Source organism: Osmia bicornis, chromosome 7, assembly GCF_907164935.1.
Source record: "Osmia bicornis bicornis chromosome 7, iOsmBic2.1, whole genome shotgun sequence".
In the NCBI taxonomy this organism is placed as follows: Eukaryota; Metazoa; Arthropoda; class Insecta; order Hymenoptera; family Megachilidae; genus Osmia; species Osmia bicornis.
In genome coordinates, this window is record NC_060222.1 from 8,203,464 (window position 1) to 8,230,689 (window position 27,226).

A 27,226-nucleotide genomic window follows, 5' to 3' on the forward strand; every position below is an offset into this window, starting at 1 on the left:
ACCCATTCGTTTCTAAATTAACCTGCTACGCTGAATGCAAATAATTCCCGCTAGATCATTGTGTCGATTCTGAACATTCGACGAGGAAACACCTCGCCTATTATTCATACCTAACAATAAGTTCAATAAATGAGGGGAGTTCACTGGCCCGATCATGAAAACAGCTGTTCTACCGAACGTGTTTCCTTGTTTCCCAGTCACAATTATCTGCTTTCAGCGTAGCAGGTTAATTTAGGAACGAATGCGAAAGTTTCATTTAAATTGTTTTTCAAATTTTTCATCATTAACGTAGCCTACAATTCTAACGTTTACTAATTAATCCATTTCAATCATTTTTATTTGTTGTTTAGAATGCTTAGAATTTCCTTTTTTACATTATTTTAAACGACTAAAAATGTTCTACCAGTTCAGTTTTTTTATTGTGCTATGTCAACGGGGTGCCGAGTACAGTAATGCTCGGCTAAATTTCACTACGTTCGGGAGTCAGCAGTGAAATTAACGCGAGCAGGGTAGCGTTTTTATTCCGAGAATTGACTCAAGTAGAACTTGACAGAGTAAGTGAATAGATACGATAGGAGGAAGCGAAATAGATGTACTACGTCTAGCAGCGACGTTCGAGGCACGGCACTTCAAAGAGATGCCCAACGAGAATTTCACTATCAGTCATTTTCAACTTATTTTTATACAAATTATACCATTGGATTATTGAGATCCTTCTGATTGAAATGAGTCCAAACACGACGTAAATCGGATTGTATTTACGTTATCTAATAATTTCAGAAGAACTCACGTAGAGTTAATCATAATGGATCATGTACAGTAAATATGGTTCAAATTATATCGTGTTTGTACTCATTTTAATCGGAAGAACGTCAGCTATCCATCGGTACTACAATTATAAACGTAAGACGAAAATGACTGAAAATAAAATTTTCTTTACTGCATGTTTACTTTTTCCAGTCGCGGTATCCATTTGATGTGCGTCTGTTCACTTTCTTTTCGTTGTATTCATTTTCTGTTCTTGTCTACTGAGATGAGCTTTCGCCGAGCTCGCTGTGCTGAGTGGTGGGAGAAGAGTGGGCTGGGTCGTGGAAATTTAACCGAGTAGATTTCAGTGAAATTTAGCCGAGCATTACTGTAGTTCGTTCGCGACCTACGTCAGGCCCTGTTTTCGTAGCCGACATTGCGGTCCCTGAGCCCGCGCGCTGTACGCGCTCGGATTGGTCGGTGTTTTTTGTTCATAACTCGAAAACGAACCAACATTTTGGCAATGGAAAAAGTTGTTTAGAATCACCTCAGCAATCATTCCTCTTCGGCTGTCGAGATAGTCGCGTGACACCCTGTATATCCACGATGATCTTACTCGTAAAAATGTATGACATTTGTTGTTTATTAACAACTAAAATTTCGTCAATTTTTTTCGGTTTATGGTTATTAGCTAAGCAACAGAAACCTAAAATCACCTTACACTATCCTACAAATACTACCTACTGGTTCCACTAAAAAGTGTGAAATAAAATAATTTTTAACAAAAAACAAATCCGACTTCGAAATGCACTAAAAAGTGTAAAATAATTTCTGTTTCATTTATACCAATATTCCATAGCTATTAATATTATCTACTTAATCGTTAACTAAGGTACCAAATACATTTCAAAGTTTTCGGAGGTGGCGCAAAATTAAAAATACCCGAACAAACGATGCTTCCAATAACGATTTGATTGTGGTATGGCAAACTTGGTAATTATTAAGTCGTAAGAGAAAAAGGGGAACGTTATAGATCCGGCTGAAAACATTTGTAATTGTAACGATTGTATCAGAAATTGGCAGCACTCCTGATGTACATGCACTATACTGCAGTTCACTTGAGACCATACTTAACTCGCGCAGCTCACTAGGTTTAGAGAGATTTTTAATAACGTGTGTTATTTCCCTCTACAGCTTGATTCTTATTATACTTTGCGATCATATAAATGGTGGGCAAAAATATATGACGTACGATAACTGATAACCAGTGATGATATTATAAAGTTTCACGATACAATGAAATTCCTATTCTTTTTCGTAAAAAAAAAATTATGTGAACGCAAAGTAAGAAACAAGCTGTAAAGGGGAATCACATGCGCTTTTAAAAATGTCCCTAGACCTCACTAGATTACTAGCTGCGCGAGTTAAGTGCGGTCACTCGTGAACTGCAGTATAGTTAATTCGCAATGGGTTTGTTAATTCCGGTTGAATATTGTTCACTTGAAATTATCAAATGGGTCATTTATCATAGGTTGCCGACGCACGAGTTGGGATCTGGCTAGTAATCTGGGATCTGGAAAACTTTGAAATGTATTTGGTACCCTAGTTAACGATTAAGTAGATAATATTAATAGCTATGGAATATTGGTATAAATGAAATAGAAATTATTTTACACTTTTTAGTGCATCTCGAAGTCGGATTTGTTTTTTGTTAAAAATTATTTTATTCTCTCTCATGTAGACGTACCTTTAGAAAGAGATGGATGACTAATAGAGAAAGAACTCAAGATCTAACGATTCGTCTAGCACGCGCCCTCAGCTAATCACGACGCACGTGACGCCACCGTCGCGCGCTAGGATTTGTCGAAATGTCCCTACGCAGGACATCGTTCTCGCGACGGGCCCTTCTGGCCAAGATCGCAATCGAAAGTGTGACGTCCCATTAAACAAAGCAACTTTTTTTCTTTTGTTCAATATTTTATTATAATAATTAATTTTAGTTAAAGTTTATGAGAAATGTTTAATTTAATTTGTATTGTATATTTTTGTAATAATAAAATAATTTTCGTTTCAAAGGGTATAGCCGGATAAGATGGTCAAAAGTGCCCCCAAACCAAATTCGACTTGCTATGAACCATTCGATAAGTGATTAAAAAAAACTAGTCTGTGCCAAATTTCAACCCTGTATCTCATCTGGAAGGGTAGTTACGGGTAAAAATGTAATCGCGAGATTTTTGGCCAATTTCTCCTATTTAATGATATTCAAAAATTCTGAAAAAAATCATTTTCAAATCAATAGAGACATTTCTATTTGTGAGGCACATATTACAGAATTCTTTCAGATTTTTAGATTGAAAATTGAAGCCGTGAAAAATCAAAAACGTCAAAAAATGCTGAAAAATTGCGATTTTGTATTGAAGGAGATGAGGTCCTACGATCATATTTTTCTTATAAGTGTACATTATTGATACTATCATCCTCGATTTTTTCAGATTTTTTGGTAAGGTGCGCCATAGGTAAAAAAATTAAAAACCGATTTTTTCGCTGTTTTTTGCCTGTTAGAGTTACTTATTTGCCTGTTAGAGTTCCCCGTTCACACTGACGCAATTTCAATCGCAAAAATTTATGTTTCCAACTAATGGAATGATGCGATGTAACAGGTCGTGGAATTCGTCTCAGCGTCCACTACAATATTATAAATAGAAAAATATAGGGTGCCATTTAAAAAAATTGTTTTGGTTTCAAAATCTCCCCAACCACTTCACCTATCAAAACATCATTTGCACCACATAACGTGCCCCCTTAAATCAAACAAGTTTTGTAGAAACATTCTTTTGATAGCTTTAACCCTTTACGAGATATTTGACTATTTGCACTTAAACCCTGTATACAATAAGAGGCAGCCGGGGTGTGTTTCCGAATGGCTCCGTTACAATTGAGAACTCGGGTTCGGCATATAACCTAAATTGACTACCAGAAACCGATTAAAATTGGTTTCAGAGCTGGATGTCTTACCGTTTTTAAGATATCGTGGTAAGAAGTTTCGTAAAATTCTGGGACTAAGTATGCGTTATTCGATACTGACCATGCGTGATTCAATACTGCGCATGCGCGGAACGTTAGGCGCATGCGTATTGAGGCTAACATAACCATACAGATGATTCTCGCGCATTTTCTGATCATTACACTTCAAACTTTGAAATGCATTTCAAAACTTCAGTTATCTTTCCGTAATTTCTTAAATTTTTATTATAACTCCATTGTAGGTTTACTAATATAGCTTAAATTAATACAGGTTTATCTATATAGATTGTGGATTGATTGTAGATTTATTAACATAGGTTTAAAATGAACGACAATCTATTGAATGGTCAGTGGAATATGTCTCGTATTTTTCGCGAGATAATTCCAGATCGAGAAACTTTAATACATTGGTGCCAACGTGTGGGGATTCTCCCAATTCGGCGGTTTTGTCCGAAAAATGGTCGAGAGAAAATGTTCCTCTTACGATCTAGTCGGGACTTTAGCTCGGAAACATGTCTTGGCAGGAGATAGCGTTGCTACAAGCATAATGTTGAGCGCACCTTCGCTAAGGATTCGTGGTTTGAAAGACATAGTTTCCCTGCTGAGCATGTTAGTTTAATAACATATATGATATCTCAGCGAGCTACTCATGAACAAATTCATCGTGAATTGAGAGCGGCAAGGCAAGTTGATCTGTCAGCTGAGACCATCACTGATATGATGTCTTTTTGCCGTGAGGTGATGATGGCTCATCTTGACAGTCTGTATAAGGGTCGAGGAAGACTTGGTGGACCGGGCCGAGTGGTCCAGATTGACGAAATCAAACATGATTGTCGAAAATATAATCGTGGTTGAGTTATTCGAGACTGCTGCGTCTTCAGTGCGATCGAGATTGAGTCTGGTAAAGTTCGGCTCGAAATTTGTCCTGATGGCCGTCGAAGTAGAGAGGTGATGGAATCTTTGGTAACCAAGCATATCGCTCCTGGTTCAATCATTCACAGCGATGATTGGCGTGCCTATTCCCATCTGAGCGAAATGGGTTACAAACATCAAGTCGTAATTCATAGTTACATAGTTATTCATAGTTAAAAAACATCATATTTATTATTATTATGGCAGCGCATCAACAAAAACAATGTCAATAAATACATTTTTTTTTCATTTTTTTCTATCCCCCACGAATTGGACAGTAACATATTTAATTCGTTTTGCTTACTGGGGGACTGAGCCCCCCACACCCTCCCTAAATACACTGAACAACAAAATTAGCGCAACAAAAATTTTTATCAAAATTTCTCTCAACTTTAAATAATTATAACTCCACGACAAATGACCGTATCAGATAAATTTTTTTTTTATTTTAAAGCTTGAAGTCTCCACTTTCAACAGAATTTGTCATATTTTGATTTCCTCCTTCTCCCTCCCCGCCATCTCCTTTAAAATGAGGTGATGTTTTGTTTTAAAAAGTTTGCACACTTTGACACGTTCCACGGGGTGCAATGAATTTTTCTCGCAAATTTCACAAAAATTGCCGCAGAGTATAAACTTTTCTGCACAAATTAAAAAAAAAAAAAATAATTTCTGAATGAAACTCAAGTAAGTGTACAGGGATTTGTAGTGCTTCTTAACATCAACCTTGATTTTTTTTCATCATAACAACGCCGAACGTTACGTTTCTTTGAATAAGAATGTAAACACTATAACGCTGCATACCCTCAAGAATTAGAGTTTCAGTTTCAGTCTCATTCAGAAAGCACTACAATAAGGTCGTAACAATGCCTTTCTTAAGTGAAATTAGAGTTGCACAAATCATTGCTCTTTTGGAAGAAGGTTTGAGCCAAAGTAATGTTGCCAGACGAATGGGTGTTCATCAGTCCTCTATTTCCCGAATTTGGGCTCGTTACCAAGAGTCTGGCAATTTTTGTCGAAGAAAAGGACAAGGACGAAGACGAATAACAACAGCTCGAGAAGATCGTCTCATCGTCAACGAAGTGACACGAAATCCATCAAGATTCGCGCGACAAATTGCAGCTGAAGCTCTCCCACATAGACAAATCAGTGTACAAATAATCAGGAGACGTTTGCACGAAAGAAACTTAATGTCACTTAATGAAACTTGTGTCACAGACGTGCTCGTTTACAGTACGCACGCAATCATTTGAGCTGGACCGCGAGACAGTGGAATAACGTGTTATTCACTGATGAATCACGATTTTGTTTATTCAATTCCGATAGAAGAATTCGTGTTTGGCGCCGTAATGGACATCGTTTTGACCGGAATTGTGTTGAGCCTGTACGAGCATTTGGTGGTGATTCCATTATGGTATGGGGCGGAATATCGGTGAACGGACGTACGAATCTGGTTACCTTACCACCTCTTGGAGTAACAGCGCAACGCTATGTGGAGGAAATTTTAAGTGTTCACGTCATTCCAATGCGTCGTGAAATGGGGCGTAATTTCGTCTTAATGCATGATAATGCTCGTCCACATACTGCAAGATGTGTCCGCGACTTTCTCGGGGAAAGTAACATTCAGGTACTGCCGCATCCAGCAGTGAGTCCGGATTTAAATCCCATCGATCATGTGTAGAATATGATGGGAAGAAGGTTCCAAAATTTTGAGAGACCGCCGACTAGCCTCCAACAGCTGGAGTCGTCATTACAACAGATATGGCACGAAATTCCCCAAGATGCAATAAGATCCTGCATCAATATGCAGGAACGTCTTGAGGAAGTTAATCAAAGACGAGGCGGGAACACACACTATTAAATGTAACACACGCATATACACACACGCATATACACACACGCACACACACATACACACGATGCACAAAATCCGGCCAGCAACCTCCTCGTGGTGTGCACTGTGTAACGCTAATGCTGGCGGTAACAAGCATAAACTGAGTAAAATGCATGGGTAACTTGTATCACTCATAACCCCGCCAAAAAAAATCGTAGAGACTTCAATTTTTTTAAAATTTGTGCAGAATAATTTATACTCTGCGGCACTTTTTGTGAAATTTGCGGGAAAAATTCATTGCACCCCGTGGAACGCGTCAAAGTGTGCAAACTTTTTAAAACATAACATCACCTCATTTTAAAGGAGATGGCGGGAAGGGGGAAGGAGGAAATCAAAATATGACAAATTCTGTTGAAAGTGGAGACTTCAAGCTTTAAAATAAAAAAAAAAATTTATCTGATACGGTCATTTTTCGAGGAGTTATGATTATTTAAAGTTGAGTGAAATTTTGATAAAAATTTTTGTTGCGCTAATTTTGTTGCTCAGTGTATTACACTAACTAATACCGATACCCATTTTTAATATAAGGAAATAATAAACACAATTTACAAAGTAACATATTTATCGGTATTAGTTAGTGTAGTTATGGGGGGGGGGGGGGGGGGGTGGACCAGCCCCCTAGTCAGCAAAACGAATTTAATATGTTACTGTTCAACCGAATATTTTCTATTTCGTAGAGTTCTAACCGTGCACAGTGAACACGTACCTGCCATCTCCGATGCTATTCAGCAATTTTATAATGAAAAATTGTCAAAATAGTTTGTATGTCTATTGTATTTTGAAAGAACAGAATATTTCTTTTAGAAATCTTGAAAAAAAATTCGAAATATCGACGAATAAAAATCTTTAAAAAAATATTTATTGAGATTGTTTTTGTTGATGCGCTGCCATAATAATATTAAATATGATGTTTTTTAACTGTAAGAAACGACACAAAAAAAAATCAGCTCGATTCTGACAGGAGTGACACTTCCGAACATTTACCAAAAATGGCAAATACGATCGAAAGAAGAAAAGAATACAGTATAAGAAAGACAAAAGACAATAAAAAAAGAGTTCCGAACAAAAATGGGAATTATCGTTGACGTGCCGAAACCTCGTTTCGGAAATAGCAATGATGGTAATACTGCTCGAAGATTCTTTTTAGGCCACAAACTATCATCAGCAATAACGGGAATTGATGAAGAACTTATATATAGGTTTAAGATTATATTGGAAGTGATATCCAGTGGGCATAAAATAAACGTACAAAATTTTCAGCATATGCTATCTATACTGCAAAAAAGTACGTTGCATGGTACCCAATGAGTCCCACAATGCACAAAATATTAATTCATGGACCAGTAGTGATTGAATATGCTATTCTGCCAATAGGGCAACTTTCTGAAATAGCTGCAGAAGCTAGAAATAAGCATTTTCGTTTGTATAAATTAAACTTCCCAAGAAAATGTTTCAGAAAGGCATGTATTACAGGTGTAATTAACGGACTTTTTGTTGGTATTGAAATAAAACCGCCGTAGATTTTTAAGTTGGTAACACCCTTTTTTTCATTTTTTTTTTATTCTCTGTTCAAAGACGCCACTGTGTGCATGGATCTAGATGTAAAAAATATCCATTGTAATTGACAGAAAAAGTCAATTATTAAGTTCGGTTTGATTTGTAATTCATTCATTTGTAACTCATATATAAATATACGCAGATATATATTCAAGCAAAAGGTGTTTATTATTGATTGAGATCCAGACCACGTGTAGTTTAATAGGTTATGGGCCCAGCCCACGTGGAAGAAGAGAAACGCACGTGGTGAAAAGAAAAGAATAAACAAAATAAAGGTGAACTATAATAAAAATGGCTGACATAAAGTTCCTGATCACAAAGTTAAATAATAGTAATTATCAAATATGGAAGGAAAAAGTACAATTACTACTCATGCGTGAAAAAGTGTGGCACACAGTGGAAAGAAAGGCACCAGCTGAACATGGTACTAACAATAAGTGGATAGAAGAAGACATGCATGCAAGATCCACAATTGGTTTATTAGTGGAGGATGACCAAATGAGGCATGTAAAGAAATCAAAAAGTGCAAAGGAAGCGAGGGAATCTTTAAGAAGGTACCATGAAAAGGCATCTCTATCAAACATAGTCTATACACTAAAGAAGCTGTGTCGCTCAAGGCTAGCAGAAAATGAAGACATGGAAGCTCATCTCAACGGAATGCTGAATCTAGTAGATGAATTGGAAGCTCGAGGGGAGTCGATCAAAGAGAAGATGGTGATTGCTTTAATCCTAGGAAGCTTACCAGATTCGTATAATACATTGGTTACGGCATTGGAAACAAGGCCAGAAGGAGACCTAACCTTGGAGCTAATTAAGGGAAAGCTACTAGAGGAGGACCAATGGCGAAAGATTTCCAAAATGGATACAAAAGCTATAGAGAATATGGCGTCAAAGGTTCATCAAAAAGGAGCTAAAGGTGAGGCAATAAGCACTCCACGAACTAAATCAAAGGAGGGTGTATCTTGCTATTTTTATAAGAAATCTGGACACTTGAAGGAGTGTTATAAATATAAAAAGTGGAATTCAAATAAAGAAAAGGCGAACTAAGCAGTCGAAAAAGAATCTTCAGATTATTGCTTCATGATCAAGAATGAAAATGAGAATGTAAATAAAGGGGACAAGTGGTATCTGGATTCGGGAGCCACAAGTCACATGAGTAAAGATAAAGATTTCTTTACGGAAATAAGAGAGACCACAGGAAGCAAGGTGATGGTAGCGAATGGACACTACGAAGAAGTAAAGGGAATAGGAGAAGGGACTCTCTTATGTAATGAAGAAGATGGGAGTATAGTGCCAATCAAGATCAAGGATGTTCTCTTTGTTCCTACATTATCAGATAATTTACTTTCTGTAAAGAGGTTAATGACAAAAGGGTTTGATGTAAAATTTCAAAAGAAAGGATGTGCGATAGAAATGAAGGGACAGGTTGTAACCACTGTGAGATCAGATAGTGATCTATACTATCTTCAGACACAAAGTACGGCTCTACTCACTAAGGGTGGACATAATGAACACTGCATACATAATTGGCATAAAAGATTGGGTCATAGAGATCCTCAAGCTATTAAAGTGATGTCAATCAGGAATTTAGCAAACAATATAAAGATAATTAATTGTAATACTATGGAAACTTGTGAAGTATGTCTAAAAGGTAAGATGAGTAGGCTACCATTCCCAAAAAGGTCAAATAATAGAAGAAAGGAAATACTGGATCTCATACACACAGATTTATGCGGCCCAATGCAAACCATGACTCCGGGTAAGAAGATATATTTTCTTACATTTATTGACGATCATAGTAGATATACTCATATATATTTTTTAAATAATAAAGGAGACGTTGTCGAGAAGACTGTTGAATTTATTGAATTAATGCAAACAAAATTCAATAGAAAGCCTAAGTGTTTCAGGTCAGACAGAGGTAAGGAGTATATAAATGATAGGCTGGTGACGATATTAAACAAAGAAGGAATCCAGATGCAGTACACAGTAGCTTACACTCCAGAGCAGAATGGGGTGGCGGAGCGAAAAAACAGGTCACTCATGGAAATGGGTAGATGTTTACTTGTTGAAGCAGGATTACCGAATAAGTATTGGGCAGAAGCGGTGAATACTGCGAATTACCTCCAGAATAGAATATATTCCAAGTCCATAGATGACATTCCTATTACTTTATGGAGTGGCATAAAACCAGATATGTGCAATATGCACCCGTTTGGAATGCGAGTATACGCACACATTCCAAAAGAATTAAGGAGAAAACTAGACCCTAAGGCTCAAGAGTTGAAATTTATTGGATATTGTGCGGACACGAAAGGGTTTAGACTACTGGATCCAAGCAAGGATAAAGTAACAATTAGTAGGGATGTAAGATTTGTTCGTGATGATGAAGAAGTTGTTGCGGGCGAGTTGAGACATGATACATTGGAAGAAAGGTCGGACGACTCACAAGCAGATTCAAGCGAAGAGGAATCAGCAGATGAAGATGAATCCTCCACCCATGGTACGGAAATCAAACCAAATGCAGACACAGGAAATCCAGCAAAGAGAGGGCCAGTGAATAAAAATGTTTATTTACCTGAAAGAAAATTCTATGAAAGGTGATAGTGACCATGTGGTTGAGTGGGTTCAATGATCTCGTCTGGAGATCAGCTGTTCTTCATAATTTGTATCCGACTTCGAAAAGAAGGAGGATACTCAATTCGATCAGTATATTTTCTTTTTTTTTTCTGGCTTTGTTCACCGATTACTCCAAGACGGATGGACCAATTGGAACGAAACCTTTTGCATCTTGTAGGATATGTCTTCCGATTGGTCCCGTTATAAAAACATTTCGCATTTTTTATTCCGAACAGTTTTCATTGCAAAAAAACGGGAAGTTTCTAATCTCAACATACAATGACTTCAATAATCCTTTAATATATTGTCGGGGGCATGATTCTGAACATCTTTTTCATTATGCATAATTAACGGAAACCTTTAGTTTTCGAGATATTCCGAGACGGATGGACCAATTGGAACGAAACCTTTTGCATCTTCTAAAGTATGTCTCCCGATTGGTCCCGTTAAAAAACATTCTATAATTTTTCATTCCGAACGGTTTTTATTGCAAAAAAACGTACTATTTCATGTACGTGTGGTGTATATTCACCAATTATTCTAAGACGGATGGACCAATCGGAATGAAACTGTTTGCATCTTAGTACAGTACAACTCCCCATTGGTCCCGTAAAAAAAATATTTTGCATTTTTTTATTCCTAACGACTTTTTTTCTAAATGTACGTTCGCTGATTACTCCGAGACGGATGGACCAATCGGAATGAAATCTTTTGCGTCTTGTAGGATGTCTCCCGATTGGTCCCGTTATAAAAACATTTCGCATTTTCTTATTTCGAACGATTTTCATTATTGCAAAATACGTTCTGGTTCAAGGAATGCACCGATTGCGATGAAAGTTTTCACATTTCGTAGATCATTCCACGATGATTCCATTTCCCAAAATTTATGTAACTTCTTATTGTTAATAACTATTGTTATTATAATGAAAAGCCTATTCTTTAGGGTTACCCTCCAAGGAATATACCGATCGCGATTTTTCAAAGTTGTCCCTGCAAGTAAACTTCGTCAGTTTCTTTACCAATTGGTTGCTAATACGGTATCCTTCGAATACTGCTCTTTCCACTAAAAAGTGTGAAGTAAAATAATTTTTAACAAAAAAAAATCCGACTTCGAAATGCACTAAAAAGTGTGAAATAATTTCTATTTCATTTATACCAGTATTCCACAGCTATTAATAGAATCTACTTAATCGTTAAATAGGATACTAAATACATTTCCACCCTTTCGAAAGAGGCGAAAATTAAAAATTGTTCTTCTACTCGGAAGATCCCAGTTCAAGGATTGGCAACCGATGACACGCCGGTTACCGAATGACCCATTTGATAATTTCAAGTTAACAATGCGAATTAACTACATGTACATCAAAAGTCCTGTCAACTTCTAATACAATCGTTATAATTATAAATCTTTTCAGCCGTACCTATAACGTTCCGTTACTTACGATGTATTATTTATCAAGTTTGCCGTACCGCAATCAAATCGTTATTGTCAGGAGTGTATATTCAGGTATTTTTAATTTTGCGCTGCTTCCGAAAAGGTTGAAATGTATTTAGTATCCTATTTAACGATTAAGTAGATTTTATTAATAGCTGTGGAATACTGGTATAAATGAAATAGAAATTATTTCATACTTTTTAGTGCATTTCGAAATCGGATTTTTTTTTGTTAAAAATTATTTTATTAAACTTTCATCGCCATTTACATCTATTCAGAATCACGTAATATAATAACTATGTATCAATATATTCGGGAAACTCTCCTCTATCTTTTAAGACCAATGCGAATGTTCTAGCATTTTTAGTTTCAGCGTAATAGTTCATTTTCCCCCCAAAACACGTGTTTTTCGAAAACAGAGGGTGATGGAGCAATTCGGTTTTCGGATTCAGGTTCAGGACGAGGAGCTCTACAACGATCACCCAATGGTTATTGGAAAACAGAAAAAAAGTTTAAATTTGTTGGACAGTGTTATCAAAGAATAATACAAAATTAAAGTGGATTCATTAATTGGAAAAACCGGTGTTTTATTCATTAATAAACCTTCACTACCCCGTCTTGCCCCACCTTCCCCTATACATAATATGAAATATCAATTTGGTTTGATTCAAATACCGACAAGCTCGTCTGGATTAGTTGCCTTTAAAGGCCGCCAAACCCGATTAGTTTTTACAACATGTTCAGAGAATTACTAGCCAGCGTTTTTTCCCGTAAATAGTAGATACGTATGAAGAAAAGTGATATTGTTTTTTATAGGCAACGTAATGATGCATTTAAGGGGGTAGACACGGGTAATAGTAGCGCGTTGACATTACCGGCAAAAATGGGTCTAAACATGGGTTTACGCGCTTCCGTTATTCGTCCTTGTATGAGAACATTTGGGGCTGGGTGAGGGCTTATTCGAAAGAGGAAGGTCCAATGCACACCGTTGAACTCATGTTTCAGTGGGATTATGTTGATGTTTAGTAATATAAGCGTCCAAAGTAGAGATAAAAAATCGACAAAATGCAGTCGCGGAATCGAAGCATTTTTAGGCCACTAAAAGAGTGCTGTGATTAAAATCATGAGTGCAGCCCTCTAGCCACAACCCTTACCTGCAAATTAAGATCTATTTTCTCTTCATTTGTTGCCAAATAAGGATGAATAACGGATGCCCATAAAAGCATTCTCACAGACCAGTGCCGCCATTTTGTGGATAATACAGAGCAAGTCATGTGACAAATTCAGTTCAGCTAGTAGTTATACGGTGGCGTCTAACTAGGAAGGCTGTCGATTTGGAATCGTAGTCAGAATCAAGCGTTAGCTTGATTACGTCACTCGAACTGTGCTGCGAAGGTAAGCGAAAAAGGCAACATCGCCCGAATGCTGAGTGAGACGCACTACAGTCATGCTGTCCTTCTCTCATTCTGAATGTTGAGATCGTCCCTTTTCGCTAAGTTTTGACTGACGCCCGCCTGGATTTTTCACAGCGCCCCATAACAAACCTTGCTCAAAGTGGAGGTATAACAAGAGAAGAATATATCTCCTCTTTGCAACAATTCTGTAAATGTTTACATACATAAGTTGTATATGAGATATTTATTTATTAAAATTATTTACATTCACTCAGAATATTGACTAACACTCCTTTGTATTTTTTATTAGTTTCGAAAAACAAAGTTATTATAAGTTTTTGGAAATACAAGCGTCACGCAATTGGGACGAAGTATATCTTTTTGGTAAGAGATAGGAAAAAGCTACTGATGTAAAAGTTGAATGGTATGACTTATTAAAAATATGAGATCTCATGAAATATTAGTTTTATAAACATTGTACTGTTAGATATAGGTGATAGGTAATAGTGAGAGGGAATAGTAGTGAGGGGAGAGAAGGAGAGAAGGAGCCGAGGCCTCTCCATTTATTAGTTCTAATACTACTTTTTTATCCCGAATTTTCCAAGGAGTTGATACGAGTAAAGAAAGAAATGCAATTCTATTTAAACAAAAAGTGCATCTGCATTTTTTTAATGCATCGTTGCATTCACGAAAAAAATAAAGTCATAGAAAAATAAACATTATCATACCATTGAACTTTTACATGAACAGCTTTTTCCTATCTCTTACCAAATTCAAGATATAACCCGTCCCAATTGCGAGACGCACCCTGTATGCTTTTATGAATTAAAAAACATTTATTTAAAGAAGCTAATAACTTTTTCTAAATAAATTCTCAGATTGCACGTTCCTTCGTTTCTTCAGAGTAGGCATATATTTTTCAGCAGCGAGGGGTGCTACGGTGCGCTATATAAAATCCACGCGTTCAGTCAGTCAGAATTTACCGGAGCGGGACAATTCTATCATTTAGGTTCAAAGAAGGATAGCATGATCACCGTACATCTCACTCTAAACACGCGCCAATGTTTCGCTTTCGTTCTTTAGGCGTATCGTCGCGATGCCTGTGGCGAGATGAGCGTTTGACTGTGTTTGTAAAAATACTTGAGGCGCTGTTGCCTTCCTAGATCGTGTTGCGCGCACGCAAGCTGAGAATTGAACCTTTCAAGTTCGTAACAAAACATGCAAGTGACTCCACCAGGCCCAACAAAAAAACTGTTGCAATACCGACGTCCCGAATCGGTGACGTCACGTGCCGTGTCTACCCCCTTAAATCTTCCGTATATTACTATACTTAGCACTATTTCTTAGTACTGATATACTTACATTTCGTGTTTAATACAACTTACGTTAGTTGGTAAGTACTTTTGGTGGTTTTATGTTATGATTAAATCTGCGTTGTAGACGTCATATCTATCTTCTTTTCTCCCGAATAATGATACATCGCACTAACAATAAATTTCAGTGAACGGTTTGTGAAATAATACTGAAATAATTCTGTACACCGTGTAATAGCAGTAAACACTCTAACACTAATAACACAAATCTAATTATAACATGAAACCACCAAAAGTGCTTTCTCGCTAATGTAACTTATACTGAACAGGAAATGTAAATATATCAATAAGAAATACCAATAAGTACAGTAATACGAAATTCAAAATATTTCTTTTTTTTGTTGTCCTTGGGTGGATCAGAAGATTATCATATGGTACATCGTTGAATTCGTTTCGATATACGTTAAAATATATACACCATTTAAAATATAGTCACCTACTTACTTTCCCCAAAAAGGAGGGTAAAGATGAAAGATTTATATGCATCGACACGTTGCTTATAAAGAAAACAGTATCACTTTTTTTCATACTTACTGTTTCCGAGAAAAACATTAACAAATTGTTTAATTTTATTTGGAAGAATTCATAGGATAATTGTCATAAAAAGCAATCGAATAACTTTAAGCGCAAAACATTTTTAAAATAGAAAATTTACAATTTTGTTTTCGAAACTTACTGTCTCAATAACTAAAAACACCAATGCGAAACGATTTTCAAATTCGTATTAGGCATATAAAAATCTGTCAGCACAGTGCATTGAATATTACAAGTTTATACAGCTGTCGAACAATATAATTGTTGCAGTATTAAAAGTATTAAAGAAGATTTTCAAAAAAAGTTTTCCTTTTTAAGATTATAAAAATAAATAATGTAATGAACTTGTAAAAAGTAACTAACCCTTGGTTGCATAATTTTTCAAATTATTCTTCAACTCTCACAATGTGATTCCTTTATATTTGATAAAATACAAGTATCTCATAGCATATTATTTTATGTAATATATTTGTAAAACAATGCAACAAAGGGTCAATAATGCAAACAATAATACATTATAAAAAAACACTAATAAAGAAACGATAAAATTGTTGTGAATATAATATTTATTTAGGATGAAAATATAAAGGTTAAGTAAATTAAACTGTGGTTCGCGCGCGACCATATCTATAACAGAACTGCGTATATTGTTCTCACTAACGCGCTATACTACCACTCTCCTGTGAGGGCAGCACTTAACGAAAATAAGAATATAATATATAGAAATGTATCACACTCTCAACAAAAATCTAATCTGAAATTTCCTTAAGGATCTCTTCAATTATTCTGACATCCGGCAAGAACAGAACACGAACAAACGAGAAACTAACCGCTTGTAATTGCGAGCTTTAATGCTGATACGGTGTGTTATCTCTAATAACAGAACTGTCATGCATCAAACTGCTCACTGACGCACGCGATTCCGACCTTTAAGCTAGGTGGACGAGGTCGAAGAGGCGTAATTACGTGACGTTAAAACCTCTCAACACCGTCAGCATCGTTCAAGGCATACGAGCTTGAATCGCGAGCAATTTAAACAGCCGAGTCGGAGAAATCTGGACCGTAAAACTAGTAATTTTCAGGGTGGCAAGGATAATTGAACGATTAAGTGCGCCACGGAAGCTTTTCAGTCGAGTCTCTGCACGAGACTGAGTGAAAGACGCGGTGGAGCCGAGGTAGAAGGTATGGGGGTAATTAAAAAGTTTGATTACCTTGCGACGAGTGATGTTGAACTCACGGTTGCAGCTTTTGCAATGGCTGACCAGACGATCGTTCGCCCACGTTGCTGCGCCATCTTGCTGCTGTTGCTGCTGTTGAGCGTTGTCAGCGGCCTCGCGTAATTCGACGGCTACCAATTTGGCCGCGCTCAATTGTCCCCCAAGTTCCTCCAGAGTTCGTTCTTGCTCACTACATATCTCCTTTAATGCGTAATGCTCCTCCTGTAGCGCCAGATATTTCTGAAACAGCAAACCAGATATTAAGGGCACAGACTCCTTCAAGGCCTCCTCCGAATCGATGTAAGCGCCATTGGAAAGAATTGGGCAATCGTGAAAACACATAATTGAGAAATTAGACATTTGACGGTGTGACATCTAACGTCATTATGCAGAATAAGAAACGAAAGTAAGGTGGCATAGTTGCCAAATCACATCATTTGAGAGTTCTGTTGCGGTGTTGCCGCATCTGTGACCGACCTGTAGCGAAGTCGGCCCGTGTATGCTGTACCCGCGAAAATTTCATTTATGCTATTATCGAGACGAAAAATGGAATGTACGAAATCGAGTGTCTCTCTCACGCATGGCGTATATATGCATGCTTTCCGTTTATTGTGTGAGTGCACGCATACAGGTCATGGCACAAGGAGTCCTATGCCCTTAAGGGGGTGGACACAGCACGTGACCTCTTCGATTCGAGACGTCGGTATTGCAGCAGTTTTTTCGTTGGGCCTGGTGGAGCCACTTGCGTGTTTTGTTACGAACTTGAAAGGTTTAATTCTCAGCTAGCGTGCGCGCAACACGATCTAGGAAGGCAACAGCGCCTCAAACACATTCAAACGCTCATCTCGCCAGAGGCAACGCGACGATACGCCTGAAGAACGAAAACGAAACATTGGCGCGTGTTTAGAGTGAGATGTACGGTGATCATGCTATCCTTCTTTCAACCCAAATGATAGAATTGTCCCGCTTCGATAAATTCTGACTGACCAAACGTGCGGATTTTATATAGCGCACCGTAGCACCACTCGCTGCTGAAAAATTGTTGGAGAAAGCGTTTCCCGGCGCTCTGCCTCCCACCACCATTCTTCTTGCCACGCTGCGCTTGCAGCGTGCAACGAGGCCCATGCGCTTTTGTTTTTCTAATTACTACGTAAATTAGAATACTAAATAAATACTAAATAAAATCCTTGTCCATCTACAAATATCTAAGCTAAATGACTTTTAAAAGTATAAAACTAACAAAATAACAGGTTATGGGCCCAGATTTCGAACCAGTTCCACTAAACTAAAAGAGATATAATTTTAAAAAAAAGTGCAAAGTGTGTGCAATAAGTGACGCCATGGCCGAAGAGTCTGAGATAATTAGTATCCAAAAATTAAAAAACCATGCTACATATCCCATGTGAGAACTTGAAATAGAAACCCTTTTTGAGGGCAGAAATCTGCTGGAAATAGTCGACGGCAATGATACTCTAAACCCCGATGCATCTGAAAAGGTTAAAAAGGAATGGAAAACAAAGGATGCAAAGGCAAGAGGATTCATATTAAGAACCATAGACCCAGCAATAAAAGTTCATATTCTAACTAAGAAGACCTCGAAGGACATGTTCGACGCGCTCAAGAAAATTTATAAAAGAGATACGGCTCAAACCAAACAACAATTGATGACCGAGTTTCTCAACTTCAAATGGAACAAGAACGTGAATCTTATGCAGAATCTGAGCTCCATAAGAAACATGGCTTTCAGATTAATAACTGCAGAAGAAAATGTCAGTGACGACATGGTAATTACAAAAATATTGTTGTCTCTACCTGATTCGTACAAGCATTTTCCAACTGCTTGGAACTGTATGCCACCTACGGAGAAAAATATTGAGAATCTACAAGCCAAACTGTGCATCGAAGAAGAAAGACTCAAGAAAGAAGAACCGACTGTGGCCTTCAATACGGAAAAAAGAATAAAAAACAAGCAAGGTGTCAAATCAAACCAAAACTTTAAGCAAAAACCCTGTGGCATCTGTAAAAGAACAAACCACAAAGAGGAAAATTGCTTCAGTAAAAAATATGAATTTAGAAATGACTATCCTGCCTGCAAGTGGTGCACTAGAACAAACCATCCTGAAAAATACTGCAGATGGAGGAAAGATCATGAAGAAAGGAAACAAGAAAGTAAAAAACATAAGGACAACTGCATTGCAGAAACTGAAAGTGAAAGAGTATGTTTCCATGCAGAACACATAAAGACACAAATAAATCCATTCTGTGTCGACAGTGCGTGCACAGCACATATGACTGACAATGAAGAAAATCTGACTGAGAAATGGGAGACTGATCCAGTCACTATAAAAGTGGCAAAGAAAGGAAATACAATGATCTCTACCACAGAAGGTAAAATTGAGACTGATAATATTATTTTTAATAATGTAACTTATGCTCCTGAACTGTCAAGAAACCTCCTGTCAGTACATGCAATGACAGAACATGGAAACAAAGTTCTGTTTACTAAGGATAAGGTGGAAATTATAAATAAACAGTCTGAAGTTATTCTGCATGGAATAAAAACACAAAATGGCCTATATATGGTGGACATTGTGAGGAATAATGCTGAAGCCCTGGCAACCAATAAATCTGATGACATCACAGAATGGCACAGGAAACTTGGGCATGTGAGTTTTCATAACCTCAAAAAAATTCCTGATCTGTGTACAGGAGCATCAAACGAACTAAGGAAGTGCAAGGAAGACCTAAAATGTGAAGTGTGTACTAAAGCAAAGCAAGTTAGAAACCCTTTCAACACTGAAAGACGAAGGGCATCAAGACCCCTCGAATTAATTCATGTTGATTTGTGTGGAAAAATATCTCCGCCAACGCACAACAATAAAGAATACTTCATGGTATGTATTGACGACTACACTCATTTTGTAAAGGTGTTTCTTCTTGAATTTAAGGTTGAAGCTGAAGGCTTTCTTCGAGAATATGTAAATGAAGCAGAAGCTCACTTCAATGACAAAAGGATTTCTGTTATAAGATGTGATAATGGTGGAGAGTTCAGAAGTGAAACTTTCAAGAACTGGTGCAGACAAAAAGAAATACAGATTGACTATACCATCTCACACTCATCTCAACTGAACGGTAAGGCAGAACGGATGGTACGCACCCTTACTAATAAGACCAGGGCACTACTGTTTGACACTGGAATAAATAATGAAATGTGGGGTGAAGCAATACTAGTTGCCGCATACCTTCAAAACAGAACCCCGACAACCACCATTGATACTACACCAGCAGAAAAATGGACAGGTAGTAAACCAGATCTTGCAAGACTCCAAATCTTTGGATCAAGAATCTATGCAAGAAATCTGGGACATCTAAAAAAACTTGAAGAAAGAAGCCAGGAAGGGATCTTCATTGGGTATGTACCTGCTGGGTATAGAATCTGGGATCCCATAGAAAGAAAAATTTATACGTCAAGGGACATTGTTCCAATGGGTGTACCAGACGAAAGATATTGTAAAAATCAAGATACCATTAGAATAGAAGACATTCCTGAAGAAAATGAAAATACCAGTGAAGATGAAAATCTCACTGATGATGAAGAGCAAGAAAGTGAAGAAAATCAACAAATAGAAAGTGAAGAAGAAGATGAGCAACAAGAAATACAAACAAATCAACAGAGGGCACCTCCACGAGAGAGAAGACCACCACAAAGACTGAATGATTATGTTCTGGACTTGGATAATATCAGTGATGAGGAAGCTCTACTGACATATGAAGACTGTCTCAACAGTCCAGAAAAGAAGGACTGGCTAGAGGCAATTAAAGAAGAAAAAGAATGCCTGGAGAAAAATAAAACATGGGAGACTTGTGGATGAGAAATATGCCATAAAAAAACAAATTATTAAAAGCAGATGGGTATTTAAAAAAAAAAGAAGATGGAAGATACAGAGCGAGACTTGTTGCCAAGGGATGTCAGCAGAATAAATACCAGCTGGACTTCAAGGATACCTACAGCGCTGTTGTAAAGATCACATCACTCAGAGTACTTCTGGCTGTCAGTGCCATGAGAAATCTAGAATTCTGTACTTTTGACATCAGGTCCGCCTTCTTACATGGTGAGTTAAACGAAGAAATTTTTATGCAACTCCCTGAAGGCTACGACCATCCCGGAAAGGTGTGCCTATTACAAAAGGCAATCTACGGATTAAGACAAGCCCCTCTCCAGTGGTACAAGAAACTGACTGAATTTCTGAAGAAAGAAGGTCTAGTACAGATAAAGTCAGACAAATGTGTTTCCAGAAATCCAAAAGGAAAGAAAACCCTCTATATTGCAATTCATGTTGACGACGGAGCAATTTTTGGTGAAGATCCGACGGAAATCAGAAACATTCTGTTTAAAATGGGAAAACAATTTGAAATGACTGTGAGTTACAAACTAAAATACTATTTGGGCATGAAAATTAAAAAGGAAGAAAATGGATGTACACTCCACCAAACAACCTACATCAACCAAGTAGCTGAAAGGTTTGGTCTACAAGATGGCAAAAATAAAGACACCCCCATTACTAAAGAAGAAAAGAACAAAACCAAAGAAGAGAAGTCAAAGAAAGAGGAAGAGGAAAATCAAACAAATAAAAACTTTCCTTACAGAGAGGCAATGGGAAGCCTGCTGTATGCCTCGTGCAGGACTAGACCGGATGTTAGCTTTGCAGTAAGATACGAAAGCAGATTTATGAATAACCCAACTGCCAAGGATGTGATGAATGTCAAGAGGACTATAAAATATTTGAAAAGCACCGCAGATTATGGCATCGTGTACTCAGCAAAGAAGAAAGAAGACATTCTACATTTGCACGCGTATTGCGATGCTGATTTTGCAGGTGATATAAAGGATAAAAAGAGCACATCAGGCTACATAATAATCTATAGTAACGGACCAGTTAATTGGAGCTCAAAGAAACAAAGGAGCGTTGCCAAATCCTCAACGGAGGCCGAATATGTTGCAGCTGCACAATGTTGTGCAGAACTGAAGTATTTGAAGACTCTTATTGAGGAACTTATTGACAACAAAATAGAGGTCACCCTACATGCTGACAATGAGAGCTCCATCAAGATGATCAAGTCTGGTCAACTATCCTCAAACAGTCATCACATTGATATAAAATATCATTTCATCTCAGTTGAATTGAACCAAGGGTGGTTCAAGATAAAATACTGCCCTTCAGAAAATAACGTGGCAGACATTTTTACAAAGCCACTTCAGCGCATCAAGTTCCAAGAATTCAGAGATGCCATGTTAATACAAGTCTGATAATCATGCACCTTATATGTTAAGCGTGATACTGTTCCTATTTTATATTTTATATTTTTTATATTATGCACTTAAATATTCTATCGTTATATACTTATTAACACTTTATTCTCTGTTACAATTTTCTTCTTAATTTTAGGATACTACAAATAAGTGTCATATACTCAATACTCTTTAAAAAAAAAAAAATAATGTTCATTTAATAAGAAAAACGCTTTATGATTGAAGGGGTGTGTTAAGTTGGCAACATTAAAGCCCTTTTCTATATTCACAGTTGGTTGAACTGCTGTATACTACGGAAACGGAAATAAAAGTTTTTTTTTTATCTGATCACTATCATGGTAAAAAGAACAGAGGACCTCACGTGTTCTTACTAAATAAAATCCTTGTCCATCTACAAATATCTAAGCTAAATGACTTTTAAAAGTATAAAACTAACAAAATAACATACGGTTATACCATCTTTCCTACAAGTAAAAGTTCAATGGTATGATGATGTTTATTTTTCTATGACTTCATTTTCTTCGTGAATGCAACGATGCACTCAAAAAATGCAAATCCACTTTTTATTTAAATGGAATTGCATTTTTTTTTGCTTGTGTCAGCTCCTTGAAACATTCTGCATAAAAAATACTATGGTACTACAGTATTGATCCGTAATAAGCAACAGTTTTCTGGCTCGAAATAAGCAAATCTCTATCCCCACCTTTTCGTTTAATGTCGCCCGCTAATTGTAAGTGAGAGGTCCGAGAAATGAGTGAGAGGTCCGTGAATGCGAGAAGCCGATGTTTTGGGTAATAAATTGTCAGGCTTGACTGAGCAGTGACATCGGTTAATAGAAGAAGGATGGAATATATATAATGCTTTCTCAGTCTAGCATATTTGCCTTGAAATAAGCGAAATAGTGCGAGAATGAGAGGGCATGCTATATTTTATCTTTGTTCAAAAATTAACATCCTTGCTCGGCCGATTACTTTATGATCTCACTTGCTCCTCGTGTTCTCTATCGTCCCGTTTCGAGAACAAAGTCGAGCCGAATAGCATACCTGATCCGTAATAAGCAACTGGCCAGACCCGAGCGTATTGCTTATTACGAGGCAATCCTGTATATGCAACAGAGATTGGGAACCAGACGTTGCATACATCCAGTCGAGGTGTCGAATCTCGGATTACATGCGACGACCAGCCAAGCGTGAACGTAAAAAGGGACAGACAGTGGAGGAGAGAGAGAGAGTTCAATGTTCAAAGGAAAGAGCCGAAACGTATCGGTGTGACTAATACTAATTCAATTATAAAACTTTTTTATTTTTTATTTTTTTTTACTGAAACTTTTACTAGCGCATTGGTGAAATTTTTCTGATTAAAATGATACCAAACACAATATAGTTTGAATCGGGCGAGGTTTGTTATGGGGCGCTGTGAAAAATCCAGGCGGGCGGCAGTCAAATCTTAGCGAAAAGGGACAATCTCAACATTCAGAATGAGAGAAGAACAGCATAACTGTAGTGCGTCTCACTCAGCGTTCGGGCGTTGTTGCCTTTTTCGCTTGCCTTCGCAGCACAGTTCGAGTGTGCCTTTCTACTTAAACGCCACCTTATAACTACTAGCTGAACTAAATTTGTCACTCTGTAGTATCCAGATACAGTAAAACCAAGCGAGGTGTCGAATCTCGGTTTACACGCGACGACCAGCCAAGCGTGAACGTAGAAAGAGACAGACAGTGGCGAAAAGAGAGAGGTCCGATGATCAAAGGAAAGAGCCGAAACGTATCTAATACTAATTGAAGTATAAAACTTTTTTATTTTTGACTTTTTTTTATTGAAACTTTTACTAACACATTGGTGAAATTTTTCTGATTAAAATGGTACCAAACACGATATAGTTTCAATTATAATTACTTGCTAAAATTGATGTTAAAGGTTGGCAAAAAGCAACAGAGATCGAAATCAAAACCAGTCGCGGTGTTGGCTCTGGTTTCAAAGATTTCATTTATCCAAGCACGGTGGCGATTCTGGGCATTTAATGTTGCATGTATCCAAGCGAGGTGTCGATTCTGGGCATTTAATGTTGCATTTATCCAAGCGAGGTGTCGATTCCGGGCATTTAATGTTGCATTTATCCAAGCGAGGTGTCGATTCTGCGTCTGTACACATGTTTTCTATTCAGCCGACATGCCGACTCTGTGTCCGTACACATGTTTTCTATTCAGCCGACATGCCCATTCTGTGTCCGTACACATCTTTTGTATTCAGCCGACATCATTTATATTCAGTCGTGGTGTCAATTCTATGTTATTTATTCTATTACTATTGTTTATAAATATAATTCAAACTATATCATGTTTGGTGTCATTTTAATCAGAAAAATCTCACAAATGCGTTAGTAAAAGTTTCATTAAGAAAAAGTTAAAAATAAAAAAGTTTTATCGTTCAATTAGTATTAGTCACACCGATATTACGGTCGGATCATATTACACGATTTCCTCGTCGAGCGGCTCGGTTCGCCTAGGGGGATCCCCCCAAGTGGAGGGGATAGCGATGTTGCACTTATCCAAGCATTCTTTCGTTGCATTTATCCAGGTTTTACTGTAATGGCGGAACTCGTCTGTGAGAATGCAATCGCGATTTTTCGCATTTTGTCCTTATATGAGAATATTTGAGGATGGGTGAGGGCTCATTCGAAAGAGAAAGGTTCAGTGCAGCGCGCTCTGGTCATCATTTGAGTCAAAAAACTCTTTTAGTGACCTAAAAATACCTTGGATTCTGCGGATGTATTTTCTCGATTTTTCCTCTACTTTGGATACTCATATTATTAGATATTATCAAAATCTCGTTCAATCATTACCAGATGGCTCTTTCGAATGAGCCCTCACCCAGCCTCAAATATTCTCATATAAGGACGAAAAGCGAAAAATCCCGGACCCCTTTTTAGGCCCATGTTTGCCGGTATTGTCACCTCGCTGCATTATCCGTGTCTATCCCCTTAAACATTCGTTGTAACGCAAAAAAATAGGTATGTACACAGAGTTGCATTGAACTTGTCGCAGTGAAGTTGGCCACGCATTCACTCACCGACGCGGCGCAAATGCGTTAGGGTGTACACTCAGTCCCATCGAGGTTGTCGCAGTGAAGTTGGCGCGCTAACGCATTCACGCCGCGGCGGCGTTAGCGCGCCAACTTCACTGCGACAACTTCGATGGGACTCAGTGTACACTCTTGTAACGACCCAGAGATAGGTACGTCACTGCACCGACGTATAGGGAGAGCGGTTCCCTTAGAAGGCGACTCGTATTAAGTATTTGGGATTATGGGTTCGTGTGGTGTGCGGTTGAGGAGTAAAATCCAAACATTAATGTGCTAGACTAATAATTGATTCAAATAGGTAAGTGCTTATTAATTGAATTTGTTAGATCTGAGTATAATATCGTTAGTATAACAATAAGTGCGGGCTAGAATGTGGAATACAGTAAGAAATTATAATGAGTACGCCCTAGATAATGAAATACAGTGAAAAATATATGATTAGTAATTAGTATATGAATTAGTAGTTAGTATATGAAATTAGAATTTGTAATTATTAATTAGTAATAATATCGCGGCTTAATCTACTGATACAGCCAACACTCTGTACAATTGCCAACTACGCTAACTATATTTCAGTGGCTTGTACGGTACCCTCAGACACGAGCGGACTTTGCCTACAGGTCGTAATCGGTTTCTGGACTGGCCAGAGCTGTGGTAAATATAGGTCGTTTCAAGGAGCTCCGCTCCTCGCTAGCTCTTTATACTTGAGTATGGCTTAGTAGAAACACCTGATTAACACGTTGCGTACCATGAGTAGGGTGTCCACAGATCCGAAGTCTCGTACGTCACCACTGAAAGAGAAGGACAAAGCTACTCTCGCGCTCTATAGTTTGCCTAAACAATTCAGCGCAATCTTTCCTCTACTTCCAGAGTGCTGTCTGTATTTGACCGAAATCAGAGAAGATCTGCTCGTGAGCATGGTTGAAACCAAAACTGATTTTCTTCGCGTTGCACGCCTCTATTTATAGTCAGATTCTGCTGACTTAGCGCTTTTTTTCTATATGGAATTCCTTTTGGTTTCTGGAATTCCCCATCACGTGACGGCCGAGTACCCCTGCTCCTTAATCTACGCGGTCTCCCTACTCTAGGTTCTCACCCTACCGCGAGATCATCGGGATTGCGCTGGCGCACACGTGGTCGCACATCGATAATTTATCGATGATCTATCTTATCGGCCGACTTACCGACTAAATGCTTGTCGACTTGATTTAATATTACGATTGATTCTTAAATTGGGGTACCGCTGGGACGTTACACAGTGTACACTGAGCTGCATTGAACTTGTCGCAGTGAAGTTGGCTACAAATTCACTAACGCATTCACGCAGCGTTGGCGAGCCGATTTGTAACCAACTTTACTGCGACAAGTTCAATGCAACTCAGTGTACACCCTAATTCGGTTACTGTGTACACTGAGTTCCATCGGAATTGTCGCAGTGAAGTTGGCGCACTAACACATTCACGTCGCGTCGGTGAACCGATGGGCGAGGTGCCGACGACGCGGCGTGAATGTGTTAGTGAATGAGTAGCCAACTTCACTGCGACAACTTCGATGCAACTTATTGTACATACATATGAGAGGCGACACTGTCGGTGGTACCTTTGAGGTCGATCGGCGCCTCGTCTCTTTAAATTGAGTGTATAGACAAGCAGGAAAAAATCAACTGGATTTTATATTTTTCTGTGTATTATTAATCGAAGTATTTACATAAATTTTATATAATCGAAAAGTGAGAAAAGAGGACATATAACAAAATCATGGCTTCTGAAAATATATTAGGAATATAGGGGAAACTTCCGAAAGGCCCCATCACCCCAGGAAAACCAAACTTCGGATTTATAGTAATTGAGGGACGAGAAATCGAATGAGACCATTTTCAGAACTGGCAAATAAACCGTTCTCGAGATATACAAGGTATTCTAAAAGTGCGGAAACCCCCTATTATCTTGATAAGAACGCATTTTCACGCAAAACGACTAACCTAACCCTAACCCTAACCCTAACCTGGGTTAGGTTAGTCATTTTCTGTGAAAATGGGTTCTTATCGAGGTAATAGAGGGTTTCCGCACTTTTAGAATACCCTGTATATCTCGAGAACGGTTTATTTGCCAGTTCTGAAAATGGTCTCATTC

General features: G+C 37.9%; 1 protein-coding gene across 4 annotated transcripts in view; it reads right to left on the reverse strand.

Moving 5' to 3' along the window:
- The window catches only part of LOC114879646 (protein RUFY3), a 178,669-nt gene that overhangs the window by 112,542 nt on the left and 38,901 nt on the right, over nucleotides 1–27,226 (reverse strand). For all 4 annotated transcript variants that reach the window (XR_003789940.2, XR_003789941.2, XM_029194747.2 and 1 more), the window contains exon 11: nucleotides 16,698–16,943. Coding sequence is in view for 2 of the 4 variants with exons in the window: in XM_029194747.2 (XP_029050580.1) it covers nucleotides 16,698–16,943 (246 nt within the window). In the remaining 2 variants the exon portion in view is untranslated. The remainder of the gene's footprint in view (nucleotides 1–16,697; nucleotides 16,944–27,226) is intronic.